This window comes from Aquila chrysaetos, chromosome 8, assembly GCF_900496995.4.
Source record: "Aquila chrysaetos chrysaetos chromosome 8, bAquChr1.4, whole genome shotgun sequence".
Classification (NCBI taxonomy): domain Eukaryota; kingdom Metazoa; phylum Chordata; class Aves; order Accipitriformes; family Accipitridae; genus Aquila; species Aquila chrysaetos.
In genome coordinates, this window is record NC_044011.1 from 36,750,724 (window position 1) to 36,768,013 (window position 17,290).

Genomic DNA, 17,290 nt, shown 5'->3' on the forward strand with positions numbered 1-17,290 from the left:
CTTCAGCCAAATTATTTGCTTTGACATTGGTATTTGTTTTAGGATATCTAAATAATTCAAGTACTTTCCTTACGTTACTTCTCCTTGAAATAAGAGTTTCATGTTTATTATTCATTACTCAGGTGGGGAGCTCTGCTTGCCATAAAAGTAAGTGGAACAAGCAACTGCAGTAAAGACTAGATCTGGAACCCAAATGCGGCTAATGAGCTTTGTACTAAAAGCGCTTCCCACCCAAGGAATATAATATCACTACATTACAATCGCTAACGCAGCATGAGTAAAATACAGTTTCTTCCTCAAACAAGATCAAACTATAAAAAACCCCAAGTCACGATTCTTCTTGTCTACCACTAATCTACCACCATAGGCATCAGTCAGGCTGCTTCTGACCCCACTCAGCACAGCCCCATTCCAGGTCAGGCATTTTACCTGTAATTTCAAACGCACACTCTGATGAGAACTGCTGTAATTAAAAGTCTTCTAAATTTAACACACATTGCCTGCAGTTCCGTTAAGTCGATACAATTACCATGCTCAGTAAGAGCTATATGATCTGCTCTCTGCCCACCTGCATGAACTACTTTATTTCCCTGTTGCTCAGCTCCAAACCTCGTCCTGCCCTGTGCCTGACATCCAAAGGTGTTCTGCTTCTAATGCACTCCCACAGCCAGCATCAGGAGAAGAAAGGGCACACTGCACTCCCGAGTCAGTCTCATCAGAATCACAAATGAAACAGATGATACCTTTGTCTCTGCATCGTTAATTTAATAAACCTGCTTCAACACGTTATAAAGTATTGGGTTTAAAACCGTTCTTATAACTAAAATTTCACTAGCAGAAAGCTCAGCATATTTTGAGCTTTTTCCATGCTTACAGTATGTCCCATGCTACTGAGGCATTTTGTTCAGAGGTCAGGAATGTGGGCATGCTACCATAAGAGTCAGGAAATCATTTACAGAATGCATAAAAATTGCTTTGCAGGGCAATGCCTCAGAGCTGAGAGGACATGACATAATCTCCTTACTGCATAAACAAATTTGGTTAATGTACAGCCTTTAATACACAATAATCAAATGTTTTAAACAAAAAAAAAAAGACCTCATCAAATTTCATTTCTCTGCTGATGAGTATAATTCAGCAGAAGACAACATGTATTTCAAAAGCTCTCCTTCAGAAAAAATGGTAGTTTCAGCATTATTTATTAAATGACAACTATCTCCATCTACCACATTCCTCCATTTCAGGACAGGTGATATGCTTTGAACACGTCCAAATGAAGATATTTTGAAGGAGAATTTTGTTATCCTTCTGATTTTTTCCAAAACTGGAAACCAACATGATTGTAAACCACAGAAACCCAATCAAAACAATTTGAATACATCTGATGAGACTGATGAGGTAAGAAAAGAATCAGTACAACCTTCCAATTAAAAAAAAAAAATAAAAAAATTCACAGATGAAATCTCTGCTCTCCTGTGGTTACACCAAAGAAGTCTTCATAGTAAATCTGAACAGCCAAGTCTTTGCAAAACATCATGTACTACCACATCCTGCAAAGCAACATGAGACTATCACGCCCCACTGATGTCAATGGACGAAACAATCTCAAAAATTGGTTCGACCAGACTCACTTGACCTCAGGAAAATTTCAGCTCCAGTTTATCGACAAGGTGCAGGGACTGAAGACAGATAGTATCCCATACTACCACATACATACAATGTCTTTGCTCATGTGATGAGTGCTTACCAGCTAGGGCCTTGATGCGGGATCGTTCAAACAGTCGAGCAGAACTATTTTCATTGTCCCAGTCATCGACATCCCAGCGGTTGTTGACATCGCTGTACTGCTGTTGGATTTCAATATTGTCATAATCTGTTGCTACTGTTGTCGTCATCCTGAGTCTTCTTAACCTATTCTCACCATCAGATTCTTCTTAAAAACCTCTGCAAAAGAAAAATATATAATAATAATTTAGACAATATACAAGAAAGTAGTAAAATTCAAGCTCAAGACCTCTGGTTTCAAAAATCAATGACTTTTACTCAAAGCCTGAGCACAAGCTCAAGAGCAGGTTAGATACCAACCAGTCCTTCAGAAAGCAACTGAACGCACCAAGTCTTCTTAAGCAATGAAGTACTTCACAAAAGCAAGATTTCAAGCCAGTAGCTTTGCTGCATACACATACGCAGAATTGTCACATTCAACTCCGCACACAGTGGAACATGTATGAAACAGTGCAGTAAGACACTTTCACAATTGTTATTTTCAAAAGCAGCCTGTCGGCTTTATAATCTGTCAACGTTGGCTAAAGCATATGGAGACGTGGATAACTCAGCTAAGAAAAACCTGAAGCGCAAAGACGACCTCAACACCTTTACAAAATGGTGCAAACACTGATGAAAAAAATGCAAATGTTTAAAAAGTCACATAAGCATTTGACCAGCAGAAGCCTTTTAACATTGATCTGAAGAAACATCTCTTTCTTCGCATGCAAATGCTGACTTTGTGACCGGTCCTGGGAATTTATTTATGAACTAATCCAGATAAAAACACCTAACTGACGCATCACTTCGAAATCTTCCTAGCAACAAAATGGTAGCCCACCAACGCAACTCTTTACATGAGGTTCTCCTCTTTCAGGCAGTCGGATGCTGTTAGCATATTCATACCATTTTCTAATCGGAATTTGCATGTACTTATCAGCACTAAATATAAAAGTGCCTAACACCTCCTCTATGGCAAGAGGAGGGAGGTTATAAACGGCTGCTAAACTAGAGGCTGTGAACCCTGTAGGAACAGCCGTTGGCCTGGGAGCGTGAATCCAAAGCTCTCCCCATCACTGGGGGTGAAGTAGCAGCTGCATTGCATCCTCCTTAACCCGATCTCTCCAAAGTCAGTGCTCAGAGAGACTCCAGGGCTGACCCTGAAGAGCAAACACACAATTCACCTTTATAAAAACATAACAGTTATAAAAAAAACGCAATTCAATACTTGGTTAAGGGGGCACGACTAGGTTTTAATAGAAATGGTCATATTACAGGAAGACTTAGGAGAGTATCTGAGAAAAATCCCTCATTTTGTGGATCCATCTGCATGTTTTCTTCTGCTCTCGCTCCTGTGAGCTCTCAGCCCCTGCGCTGTTCCAAACAGCGAAACAGACAAGGGGTCGCAGCCTGGAGCTCCATCACTAGTGCTGCACCTTTTACCTCGGTACAAGCCGCAGAGTCAGGCCCGGCGCTTCCCTCCCAGAAGCCAGCCCAGGCCGAGACCCCGGCTAGGCGGTTTCCAGGCCCTGAGCTCACGGCAGCGAAACCAAGAGCCGCAGTAGATGCCGGGCTGTTTCCCCCTACCACAGCCGACCTCAGAGGTACCTGGCAGCGCGGAGCTCGCCCGTCACCGCCGCCTTACCCGCTGGCCGAGAGGTGAGAAGCCCCGGGCGAGCGGCGGGGAGGGCGGCCGGCCCGGCCCCCGGGTGCCACCTACTGACAGAGGGGAGCAAGGCACGGCCCAGCATGGCCGCCGCCTCCTCCCGGCGTCCCCGTCCCGCCATGTCCCTGCGGCAGGGTAAGGGGGGTGGCTTTGACGCCCCCCGCCCCCCCCCAATCACTCCAAAAACGCGGGTATGCCGCAGCTGACGTCGGTCCAGCTCACGGGGAGAAAACAGCGTATTTACCGCACTTCAGAGCCATTAATTTTCCAGACGGTCCTAGGATAAAAAGGCCGGGTTGATTTTCTCCTGTTCCCCACCACAGATGAGAAGGTTCCTCATACATTTACTTGCAAAATAATCCCTTCGTTTTGCACAGAAATGGGAAACGAGCCGCGCTCGAGGCTGTTACATAAGAAGCTGCTACCGAAGCCTCTTTGTGAGCAGTTCAACCTTCACAAAAGGTGGGGAGAAATCACTTTAGTTATGCTAAGCTGCCGACAGACTGCAAGAACACGAAGAAAACTTGCTCTGGAAGAGGTCTTTAAAATGGTACTCCTTCGTTGCACACCCCTAGGCTGACATTTTTCAGCTGTGAGGATGGATGGGTCCTTCCTTGGCCAGCCAGATTCTGCCGCTGCGAACAAACAAAAGGATGGAGCAGAGACAGGGGAAAGGATTAAGTCCCCTTCTAAACATTTCTGCACAGCATTCACCACCTGATCCTCATCTACTATCAAGCCTGGACAAAAGCCTCCCATTGATCCCTGTACACAGGCAGAAATCAGGGTTAATTCCAATTAAATCCACGGAATAACCGTGGTATAAACGAGTGGAATCAGACTGTTCTACAGCATCAGTTTCAATCTTTTCAGCTTTCTATATTTACCAGTGCCCAGTGAAGAAAAGACGTGCCACTGGAAAAGCAGCAGCGTAAACTATAAAAATAAAAGCAGTGACCCTAAAAACAGGATTCAGCAACAGGCTAATTTGGTATAGATCCTACAAGCCATCAGATTTCATTTATTTCTGTATCATCTGTGTTTAGATGTACATGTAACTGGATCCAGAATAAACTCAACTGTAACTTGTGCTTTATCACTTCTGTTACCCTTCCTGAGCATCACACAAGCAAAATCTATCTATAAAGCTAAATTGAGCATGAAATGGGCCAGCCATCCCACACCTATAGGGCTAGAAAACTTGCAACCTTGTTCCGATTCTGTAGAGATGCTGAAAATAAAAGCAGTGCCTCTTTCACTGGCTGACATCAAGCTCCCTTTTCTGGGACACGGCTCAACGACACAGGGACAGCAGACAGGGGTAGCAGGCACACACTGCAGTGATGAAAACAAGCACCTTGCAGCAAAGCACTTCCATGGTGAGGTGAGGATAACACAATTGAATCCTATCTGAAATAAGCGGCCCTGCCTTCCTGCAAAGAAAGACTCAGCTACGTAATGTGCAACCACCGCCTTAAGCCTGTGCTGAAAAACAATTATTCTTAAGACTCCTGCTGCAGCTCTGGTCCAGCACAACCCCCTGGTGCCTCTGGGAAGAGGGAGGGAAGGTAAACACAAGCTCCAGCAGAAACCTCCAGGCTTCTTACTACACAAATGGAGGTCTGCATTTGGGCTGAGCTACAACAGCAAATCTGGTTTCTAAGTTATGGATGCCCCTATTTGACAAACGGAAACACCAGCACTGTCTGCAACTGCCCAGAGACTAACGGGGAAAAATGTTTAGAGAATTTTTCTGCAGCTCTTCATGTAGCTGAGTTCACTATTATTGACCTCAAGTATAATCTGTCATCCATAAAATTAGCCCTACGCTTGAAAGACATATGCTGAAAAAACGCTGTGTGTGTGTATATAACATACACATACACGTAACACACATGTATTTACATATTTCTTTTAAGCCTGACACATCACTTGCATTAACTGCTGCTCAATACCGTAATTTTATTTGGTCAGACCTCCACTGCCAGATGATTTCAACAAGTACTTTGTGAGTACAGATTTGTTTTATTGACTGTGTAGTCAGCACAAAGCAGGAGACAGTTGTATTGTGTACCATTAGCTTACTGCAGCACTCTCCACTCATGCGCAAAGCACCCGCTAACACCCTTGCAAGAAATCACTATAGAATATGTAGCACAAGCAGAAAGCACAGGGACGGAAGAAAGCTTGTGTTCCAGCAGGAACAACCTTTGTAATTTAAACATCCTGGCCTGGCTTTAAGCTGAAATACCAATCTAATAAAGGAACAATGTTTTCTGTGGAGAGCCAAATGCAACATGAGTTTCAGCTGTCAACATCCTGAGCGGTCTTAATACGGAGGACTCCAAGCCAACCCATTCTCAGAATTTGATAAACACAAGCATACTGGTAGTAAGACATTTTAGAAACAGCAGGTCCCAACTTCATTACCATTCACAATTCCGACACGGACTCTAAGTGGCCTTTATATAGGGCTTAAAAACAGAGAAAACAGGCATTGGGATTTCTCAGCTAGTCCATGTCCTCCTGAACTTACATACCAGTGCTGTGTGCACCTGGGCCTTGGAGATATTAGCAGGCAATGACAGGGATAAGCAAGCACACAGGTGAACTAATAAATAGCATGCAACTGCTCCAGCCCCCAAAATACACAGCACAGACCTGCCAGGATGGGCTAAGAAAGGTTTTGTAAATTCAAAAAATTCTGTCTTCATTGATAAAATATAACTATTGCCTTCTGCAGTTGATACAATACTAGAAGACCTCATGAGACTAAAGAGATTAAACCATTTCATTCAAAGCATTCTTTAAAATATATTGCATAATTGGGGGGGGGGGTGGCATTATCTTCAAAAAGAAGAAATGGCTTGAAGAAAGAATCAGCTACCAGGAAGAGCATTTTCTCAGACAATTTTCAAAGGCAATATCCAGGGGTCAGACCTTTTGTATTTACTTTCATAAATAAACCAGATTCTGCTTTGTTTGTTTCTCAGATAATAGAAAATAAACAGTTTTATTCAGACCATCTGAAGAATGAATTCATTTTAAAAAAATTCATTGGCTACTTTTAAATGCAATAATGTAATTCACTAACAGGCTAAGACTATAATCACTAAAATTCTGCCATAACCACACATCTGGAATTACTTCCTAATAGTTACATTTATCTTTAAAGTAAACATTATTTTTTCAAGAGTTACTATTCTTCCATGAAACATTCTAAGCTGCAGTTAGTTTCATGTTACTCTTACTACCTAAGGATTGTCAAGAGGTTTCTATGGTATTATGATTGAAGAAAATATATTTTGAACAGCAATCCCCAAATGGTCTCATTACTTACATAAATAGACTATTCCCTGGCTAATGCACAGTTCAACCTATTGCAGTTTTTCTGACAGTTAAGATAAATTGTATATCACTGAATGGCTGAGAAGACTGAAAATGGGATACAGACACTCCCATCTCTAGGTTACTAGACCACATGGGTCCAGAGACAAGTATGAGCACAATCACTCTAATAAAGAGAAGGGCCTCTCTCCATTTCCTTCATATCAGATATGTACATCAAAGAGACCAAAATTACAAACTGCCTCCTTTCAGGTAGCCCTCTCTGAAACCAATGCTGGACAAGCACAGAAATCAATTCAATTACCCTTTTTCCAGGACTCTCATCTCCGGATACTTTCACTCCTAGTCTGTACTGCTTCTCTCCTACTGATGACTCTGACCAGGGTAATTAGTCCAGCTCCTTAGCAACAAATTCACTTTAGAGTAATTATCATCATTAAAAGGAGGAAAATCTAGTTAAGATGTAACTGAACTTTGCATTTATTCTGAGCAATATTCAGCTCCCTCCTAACAGCAGCAAAACAGAAATTTAGTATTTTTTTAAATGTCATTTTAAACCCATATTTAAGCTGGAGAATGGAAATTCTTCTGAGCTCCCAGCATCCAGCCATATCTTGTCTCCCCATCAGGGTAAGATTATCACCTTAGCTTCTGCAGAAAGGAAACTAGCCTGATCACAGGTCAATAGGGACACCTTTGGAGAAGCTCAAGGCTGTATACAAAAATGACATACACATTCAAACACCCCCACAAGACAAATTCTGCAAGTATTTAAAAAAATGCTAGTTGGAAACTCAGAGCTCTACAGAACACCTGAACTGAAAAAGTGAAGTCCTCTGCGTAAAGCTTAGAAAGACTGGAAAATGCATGTCTCGATTCTACCCACTTCTTAACCTGAAGTCAAGGAGCTGGTTTCCAGCCTGTGTCCATGGTCAGCCCAGAGACCACCATTTCGTGTTATATGAACTGCAACACAGTCTTTAGAGAAAGAAGCTTCGCCTGTCCTGACAGGGCAGCGTGGCCAACTCAATCGCTTACATTTTGGCTTGTTGTTTCAACTGCTAAAGCAATTGTAAAATAATAAAAGTACTAATACGGCAAGGCTTTAACTCCATTGACCTCCAATAACGCTCCCTCTCTCTTTGTGTACAGGGTCTGGCTCTCAATCCCATCTTTCCTTCAACACACAGAACCACGCTGTTTCTGCATTTTCCAACCCAAGAATGCTCCATGTATTTTGTCTCTCTTTCCTGCTTGCTTCCCGAGCCAACCCACTTTCTGGTGCTCCTCTGGCTGTCCATGCTCTCAGATGTGGAGGCCGAGAGCTGAAAGCACCCTGAAAGGTCATACGAAAGGGGCAGACAGGCTGTTCTACCGGGGAGTCAAATGCCACAATCAGTGTGTAGGGCACAGACACTTCAGGAATGCACAGACAAAGCAAGACTGAAGCCTCTTTATTCCCAAGACAGGCTGGAAAAGCATGCAAAGGTCATTAAAATCATGCAGCCCATCCTTCATGACTGAGGTCTACTTCCCACATCTCAGATAACCCTTCATTTGAAAGCCAGCAACCAGGGAGTTGAGTGGTTTACAGGCTCTTATTTTTCTTTTGAGGTCCCCGGGATATCATGCTCTAGCTGGGAGACTGGTACATATTACATAAGCATTGAAACAACTTCAAAAAGTGTTTGCACTGTTCACTGTAAACAAAAATACAGCTCACTGTACTGGAAACCCACGTTTTCAGCAGGGGTGACTGTTACACACCCGCGACCAACACGTGCAACACACAGGACAAAGATTCAGACTGGTTCAGCAAATGCAGTGCTTAGAACTAAGCACCCAGCATCCCAGCCAAGAGCACAGAGGAACTAATAATGACTGAAAAAACATTATTTAGTAAACCTGAACCAAATCTCTATTTCAAACCTTTCAGTTCCCGCAAGAGTCATCAAAATCCTCTAGCCTGATTCTCTCCACATTTAAAGCTACAAAGTTTCACTCAGTTCCTCATCTATTACTCAGCAAATCTGGATTCCAACATTTTTTCCTGAAGACTTTAGAATAAATTAATTGATATACAGGGTGCAAATTTGTCCTCTGTAATCTGAGGTAGCTCCACCCAGCCAAGGATGCAACCCATAATGTGCCAACATTGTTTGAAGAGCCTCCTAAAACCAGAAAGGGGGTAGTGGGAGAGGCTTCATATTGGTTTCATCTGAGATCAGATACATAATAGGAGTTGTGGGGTGAGACTCTCTAGGTTCCTACATTTTGCTATGGAGCATCCCAGATTAGATACTGCCTCTGTACTGTCCTCTAGAGAAGCCCATGCCCCTCCACTGACTGTACAAACCATGAAAAGACTAAACCAGAAAAAAATGGAGACACTTTAGTTAGAAAGTGGCAGGTTTTTGAAAGAAGTTAATAAAGAGGAGTACAAAAACCAAGCAGAACTGAACATTACCACACATAACACTTAAGGGTGGAGTAAGCACCAAATCCCTTCTGGGACTGCCCTTCCTTTTCCTCTTACCACTTGAAGAATGTAAAACACATTTTGTCAAGCTGCTAAGGGGAGGGAGGTGGGGAGGGCTCTGGTAATCAGCCATTAGCACTCTTCTAGTGAGCGATATTCTTCCATCTCTACCTAAAGGGAAAGCCTACAGGGATCCAGACAGACTGGATGGTGGCACAGTCTGCAATGAGTTACACACAGAGGCACATAACACACATGAGGATTGTGTTAATAAAAATCCACATACCGTGAGTGCTAGTCCCAGACTTCAAGAATACAACCTCCTTATTCAGTTTTTAAGTAAAACACAGAGTACTCAACCTCCTTCCTCATTTATTCATGGTTTTCCTTCAACAATCACTGCTGGGCAAGGTTTACACAGCCAGGGCTAAACACAATTACGTAGTTTTGTAAGAGTATGGTTCAGCTCAAGTCAGTACATCACAAGCTAGGCCACGGCTGCTCAAGGGAGGTCCATGGATTAAATATGGCTTCACTCAATCTCACAAGCCACGTTTATATCCAAAGTGGCCAAAAGAGATTTAACTCAGCATCCAAAAACTCTGTGTCATGAAACATCAACCAGGCATTTTCTAAAACCCACCATTCTATTTTCTGCTTCTAATTAAGTCAATAAAGAAATTCCCATAGATTTCAATGTGCACAGCTCCCAGCCAATTGCTTTTAAAAAACACTTTCATCACCTTCATAGCGTCTTTCCTAAGTCAGCTAATGGCAGCCTGTTGAATTATTAGGGTATCTGGGAGTGTCCTGCTATGCAAATAGCTTAGCTGGAAAAAACCTGGGGGACCAGCTCATCAGCTCTGCTCTACAGTTTCTATTCCCACCTCCATTCCCGCACCTATCATTTGTTAGCTTCTATATCCCAGTTAATAGACCTCACACCCATTTTCAGAAAGAGCTGTGTTTCTATGTAGGGTAACCCATCCAGAAGGTACCTTTCACAAAGCCTAGGCCCAATGCAAATATTCCCATAAAGGAAAATTCAAGTGCCAGTCCATAAGTTTTAAATAAATCTGCTGAATCTGCTATTCAAACTTTGCAGACTTGTTCTGCTGCTTGGCCATCCAAAAGCAAACGCAGCAGCTGGTCTCTTTGAAACTGAAAAATGAAAAATGAGCAGCAAAATCAGGGACTATATTCTGGACAGTGACTTGAATAGCATCCTGAATGTTGTTAGGGCATTACAAGACAACTAATATGTGCTTGTGCACCTGTGCGCACTGATCTGTGGGGTCATCTGTAACAAACAGCTGGCATGCCAATACTTTTTCTGAGGAATATGACTGTCAGGAGGCCAAGAGCCCTTCAACTTTTACAGCCCACATACTTATTTTACTATAAAACACTTACAGAGAAAATTTTGACCATGGAATTGCCTGAACTTTTTGGTTAAAAAAATAGCATAATAGCAAAAACCTTCTAATGGTGGCAAGTTAATATTAAGTGATTAAAAATGAGTACGCTGGATTAACAATATGTTTGCCACTAATACCACAAAGGGTGCTCATAGTTGTAAGCCAAATGAAATCAACAAGAGGAAATCAACTGGAGTCGAAATCGAAAAGGCTCCAGGTCAGCTCAGTCCCTTCTGGAATTACAGGAAGGACCTTTCTTGCGTAGGCTCCCACTGTCAAGATAACATTTATTCTGATACACACTTTAGCTTTAGCACAATTCAGATTTTTCACGGTTACAACAGAAGAGACAAGGAAGTGAAAATATGGCTGCCTCCGTATTTATGAACGGACACCTACCCTGGCAGATTTTTACAAAGACATGCCATGAAGACAGGCCCTTATTTCAAAGGACCATTCAGATTTCAAACAACCTTGTAACTTTCTTAAAAACCTCTGCTTTTGACCTTTCTCGATTCTGATCACGGAGCAAGGCAAAGGTGCACTTCCCAAACACCTCTAAAGAATCCAGCTGAAAGTACTCATGGATGAATATGCTAGGTCTTTAAGCTGGTGAAGGACACCTGGGACATCTTGCCTCATGGTCTGGCTGACATAATTCAATAGCTATCAACAGGCTTCCAAAGAAACTAACAAAAAAAATTCCTTCCGCAGTCACTGAGAATTTAAAGGATAATATTTAGTATTACCGTGTTCCGGAAGCTATCTGTGGGTTGACCTTCACCAAAAGAATGTGAAAATATAGGGCAATTGTCCACAGTGGTATTTACCTTTTTCTTCAGTGGAACAGAAAGACTAAAAAAGACTTTTTTAGTATATTTCAAGTGCTCATGCAGAGCAGAGTTCCAATAAAGACCAGTTACCCTCAGAACGGAGTTTCTCATTTTCTGGTCTCTACTCTTTCGTGACCCAGCTTACAAGAAACAGAGCACCAAACTTTGGAAACCTGCTGTGGGTCAGTGAAGGACTGAAAACAAGAGATTCTCCCGCTGCCTGAAGTCTGTCAGACATTTGGTTCCTCTTTGGATGAAGGCATCACTGCCTGCGCTTGGAGAGCAGCAGAAAAACCTCAACACCCCAACCCTAGCCACGACCCTAACTTGGCAGGAAGTCGCAGACAACCTGAATGCCCTTGGCAAAATCACTGTTTATTTTGACAGTGCTCCAGAACTAGTGCTCTGGCAAACTGGCAGTGCCAAGTGGTACCCGGCACATCACAGGCCACTGCGAGGCATCATGGAAACAGCACCGGCTGAAGTGTCTAGCTAGCCTGTAACCTAAATGAAATATTCCTTAGGAAAAAAATGTAAAACTCAGAAGCCACTTGATCATTCAATAAATACTGTGATTGCCTACGTGTGACCATGTAATTTATAGATATAAGTTTACATCTGTTGTATTAGTTTGAATGAAGAGAGCTACAGCCAAGCTTCTGGGGATGGGAGAGGGACCAGAGATGCTGAGTACCATGTCTTCTTCAATCATAAAGCCAGAACCAGAGGTTTCTGCCTCACTTCTCACTCCTACGAGAGGGTCTTATGCAGAAGAAATGGTCCTGAATTACATTTACAATGAGAGAAAATTTGCAATGAGAAGACAACCGAGCCCACCTTTGCAATGTGTGAATGCAAAAGCTAACTCAAAGCTGGCTACAGTGGATTGACACACTTATATCCGCGAGCATATTCCTCCTCCTGTGGTCTCTACCCGGGAACCTGAGATGCAATAGTTCTGACCTCCTTGCAGGAGGAGGGCTGCCAAGTCAACATGCCTGAGGATCAGCCAGCCAACTGCTGTCTCTCTTGCACTTCTATTTTCCCTCTCCATTTCAACACCCCACCCTTCCTAGCCTTGTTATTAACATATCTTCCAACTTCTTTGACAGTTAATAAATGTGCATATTTATTATATGTCAGCTTTGCGACTGGAACCACTGGAGGTCAGGAGCACGGCCCAAGGATACAGTCTCTACAGAGCATACAAAACCCTATTTCCCAGCGCTGTTGCCCAGCTACTGGAACACTACATAGCTAACACACACAGAACAAAAAAGGGGTGCAGCAAACAATTACTTTTTGACCAAAGTAACACTTCAAGCACTGAGACACGTTTGATAAACTGCAACAAAATGAGACTGTAACAGGGTGTAACAGCTACTTCAAGCTAGAAGAAGAAAGAAGTCTACAGGACCTGGCTACCACACTCTGAGAGATTTGGATGTATGTCCAGGCTTACTTGCTGGGGAGAAACAGGGCAATGCACAGGTCCCAGTCCAATCAACGTACATTCAATCTGTAGATGAGTAGGAGTGAACCAGAGCCTCTGCCCAGGCTCTGCACCATTCTCCCTTCCCTGGATCCCTGTGAGCTCCCGGTTTCCTTCCCACCGGAAGGAGGATATGACGCCCACCTGGGTCATGCCGCAGTGCTGAGTTAAGGCACAGTCAGAACAAGACACAGCAGTGGGAGGCTGAGCACGCTCACGGCTTGGCAATCCAGGTGCATCCAAGAGGGAGAGGACACAAAAACAGGGAGTAATCTCAAGATGTACTGCTTTACACCTAGACAAACCTCCTCTGTGTTGCAGCTTTTTATTTAAGGGCAGGGCAAGTCTCCATCATTCTCAGCCAAGGAGGAGAAATTCAGGAAAGACAGAATGTGTACAGGCCACCTCCTCCCTCCTCAGAGGTGCTGGTCAGGGGAGGCCACCTGATGACAACTTCCAGGGCAGGAAGAATGAGACTGAGCTGTTTTGGCTCTGCCTCCAAACTGCAGAGAAGCGGTGGAAAACCGCACCCAGGGAGATGCCTAGGGAGAAAAGGATGTTTTGTTGTGTAGGCTTTTGTTCTGGGCTTTGTTTATCAGTGATATTTCACAGCCAGGCAGATGGAGCATGGAAGCAATTTAAAGGGCCAACCTGGAAGAAATAACCTGCTACACAGTCAGCAGGTTTTGAATTAGCAAGCAAACAAACAACCAACAAAACACAGATTCTGGGGGTGGGAATGGGGAAAGATTTGCTAACACACTTCATAAGGCAACAGCAAGCAACACAATTGAAGCAACAGCTGGTTTCAGCAGCACACTAAGCTCCAGCACCAACCCACGAAGGAGCAACCCCTAGTCCAAATACCCATAGACTCTCATTAAGAACAGACATAAGACAGCACTAGTTACTCCACAGCAATGCCAAGATGATGGATCTGCTCTTGTACTGGCAACTTCGTCCAAGTACCAGATATTCCCGAGACCTCTCTAGCTGAGCTAGCCCTGCTTTAACCAGAGATGCTTAATCAGCTCAGTGAGGTCTGGACAAAGAACTGGCCTAGTACAGAATTCGTTTTTGGACAGTGTGGTGGTCCCAGAGGAGGCTCATCAAAGACAGCTCCAGAATGAGCACTTCCTTCAGATGTTGAAACCCAAGTCACAGCCAAGATCATGCAAAGCTTTGCCTCTCGATGGCCAAACTTAGTGCAGCACTGCAGTATGTTATAGGTACCATATGGATTCTAGCTGTTATTTCTTTAATGAAAATAAAACCAGAATTACAACTTTTGCTTTGGTGAGATTATGCGAAGACAGTACTTAACTGTTGGTTAGGGAATGCCAGCATTTCTTTGAATTCAGAACTGGTTGGAAAGCAAACTGAGAAATAGAGCAGAGCAGTTTGATATTAAATACCCCACTTGAAAACGTGCATGTTAAAAATTATTCTGCAAGTTAGCATAAACTGCAACAGTTTTGATGCAAGGTGGTCAGTGCACCCACCACTGACGAGCTGAGAAGGAATGGCACTGCCCCAGCACATCTGCACATGAAGCCTCTGAAGTGACTACGTGCTCTACCCCTCTTCTGTATAATTTTTCAAGTATTTCTCTCCAAGTCCATGATTTTCCCTTCTCTCTTTACAAAGAGCCTACAATTTTTTACACCAAGATACCAGGATGACAGGTGCCCCTACCAAGGCCTTGGACAAAGAGGGAGCATGCCAACAACACGTGTGTCTCTGCTTCAGCAGCATCACTTTTTCACTGGCATAAACCTTGCAGGCGCAAGCGCTGGCATGTACACACAAAGCCCGGCGAGCACAAACCCTGCTGCCTGCAGCTGTTGCAGCACTGAGCCCAGGACTCCATTTCAAAACTCCGCAGTGACTTCCCCTCCAAGAGACGAGGTCCTCTTTGTGCATGTGCACATTTTTGACTATGCAAAACCAGAAACATGGCTGAAAGCTGTTTGAAAAATGATCCTTCCCCAGTAAGAGGAAAATGTCAGCAGTCACAGAAGTAAAGCACCACGTTAGACAGTGTATGGCATGATTCTACCAGGCCAACAAGACTTCTGGTTCAAGTAGCCAAACACAGCTTAAGCCACTGATTCCCAAAGAGGAGGAAGTGTGTCTCATCCTCCCCAGAGGAAACAAAACACACATCATCCACTCATTAGCCTCTTGGCAGAAGAATTAAGAGCACCACATCCAAACTCGTCTCCTCGCTTCTAAACTAACCTTTAGCGGGTTAGTGGGTACTAACCAGAGGAAGAAGACAGGTAAAACTAAGCATACTGCCTGCATTTGCCCACACTGAAATTTTAAATGGACACCAGCTGTTAATTCCTTTCTACATTCTTCACATTTTTTTGGCCAACTCCCAACAAGACTAACAGAAACCTTTCCCCTTAAACTTTCATCTGATGCATAGATAAAATAGTCAGGCGTTTTCAGGCAAGGAAAAGAAATATATATCATTATTGCCTTAATTTAAATGCATGCCTGTAGGTCTTCAGTGCATCCCTGCCCTTTGAAGTGGGTTAAAGAGCCTTAATGCCATCTAAATTAAGTCAATTTGTTATTCAGGGCATTTGTGACCAAACAATTTGAGATGCATCCTGGGAGGAAAAAGCACACAGGCCAGAATTTAAAACCCTGGGAAATAAGATGCTAGATGTGGAGCAAAAGTCCAGAAAAGCTACATCTTAAATAACGTGGGTCATTATTTTGGCTCTTGGATGTTTCAACTATGGCTAAGTCTTTTGTGTGTGTGTGTGTGAGTGTGTGTGTATAGGTATTTTAGTGCACATCCTTATACGCTGCTTCATGCGAGATAAAGATATTTATCATTTTAGATATGACATAATGATGACTCTTTCCAGGTTACTCATGTCAGCTTGCTAATACTTAAGAGTACTGTCTTGTATGCTTCTGCACCTTCTGTGAAAAGGGCTGGCACACCTGCAATTACCTAAGTTGCCTTGGCTGCTTTAAAAGGACCACCATGATATTCTTCCCCAAAACTTCATGGCAGTACTCGTACTTATGAATGGCATGAGAAAAGCCTAGTAAATAACCTTGTAAAAAGCAGCAGCATCACACCAGATCAAAACAACAAAGTTTTACTTGAAACATCTCATCAATCTCAGATGCTACAACCCATTTTTGCCCAAGCGAGCCTGAAGGACTCTGCGAGGCCCTGGCTTTGTGTCAGCTACAGTCTTGCTACCCCCAAGATGCTACTCCCAGCGAGGACAGCTCTTCTAGCCAAGGAAGCTGCACCCAGGGCAGCCAAGCTGCAGCTGTGGTGACACAATCTCTGGCCAGCCCGACCCAGCCAGCTCTGCCCCAGCTAACCCCGACAAGCCCGGACCTTGGAAAACAACCGGGAAAGGATGTTTTCCAGGCTTTGGGGCCAGGAGAAGGGCTCCCCAGCACCCTCTGCTCCCTGGGGCCACACACACTGGCTCCCCGAGAAGTGCCGGGAGCAAAAGGTACTTTCCTCTGAGGTATGCGTCATTCACAGTTCTAAATACTTTAAGTAAAACAGACAAATAAACAAACCAATGACATTTAGCTCTTTCAAAATATCTAACTATTGTTATTGGCACTTCGTTATAAACAGCTTCTGGCAACATGTAAATACGGCTTCATTTGCATACAGCAGCTTTGCTAGCCTTGTATACCTGGGGAATGGAAACAGCTTTGCAGCAGCAGAAAAAAAATAACAATTTGGTCCAAGAGCTTCATGGTTCTTTGCGTTGACCTCAAAGGCAAACAGCACTATTGTACAAAGTGTTTCACACTAGGGTCTCAAACTCCACCTTGTGAAACACTCAGGAAAAAAACACAAGCAAATACATTGTATTTCTTCTGTGATCTCTCAGTTTCAACTGGTTACCAAGCGCAAAGCCCAAAACCTGCCTACAAATCCCAGAGAGTCACAACACAGCAGCAGAAGCTGAACAAAAACTCACATAAAGCAATGATATGTAAAATATCTGATTATTATTTCATTCTGATTTGCGTTTTTTGTCTGGGAAATAGATCCTCAGTTGGCACGTACCCAACCCAACAGCTGCATTGCTTTTCTACTTCCACAAACACTCTAAAAGTTAGCCAAAACCCTGTTTGTGCTGGCAAGCACCCAAGATTTTATTATTAAGTACTATTAAGTTCATAGTGAGAAATGTGCACTACAGGGAAAAAAAAAATCCAGAGAAGCTAAATAATTGGGTACAGATGTTGAAGATTTATGAAGCTCTATCCACTGGACAGTATCTTACA

General features: G+C 43.3%; 1 protein-coding gene across 4 annotated transcripts in view; it reads right to left on the reverse strand.

Moving 5' to 3' along the window:
* Positions 1–17,290, reverse strand: part of SPTBN1 (spectrin beta, non-erythrocytic 1) — a 136,357-nt gene that overhangs the window by 91,974 nt on the left and 27,093 nt on the right. For 3 of the 4 annotated variants that reach the window (XM_030023365.2, XM_030023367.1, XM_030023368.2), the window contains exon 2: positions 1,748–1,944. In XM_030023365.2, the coding sequence (XP_029879225.1) occupies positions 1,748–1,895 (148 nt within the window). In that variant the 5' untranslated portion in view covers positions 1,896–1,944. Of the gene's footprint in view, positions 1–1,747; positions 1,948–17,290 lie in introns of those variants that run through there. The other variant, XM_030023369.2, reaches the window with a different exon arrangement.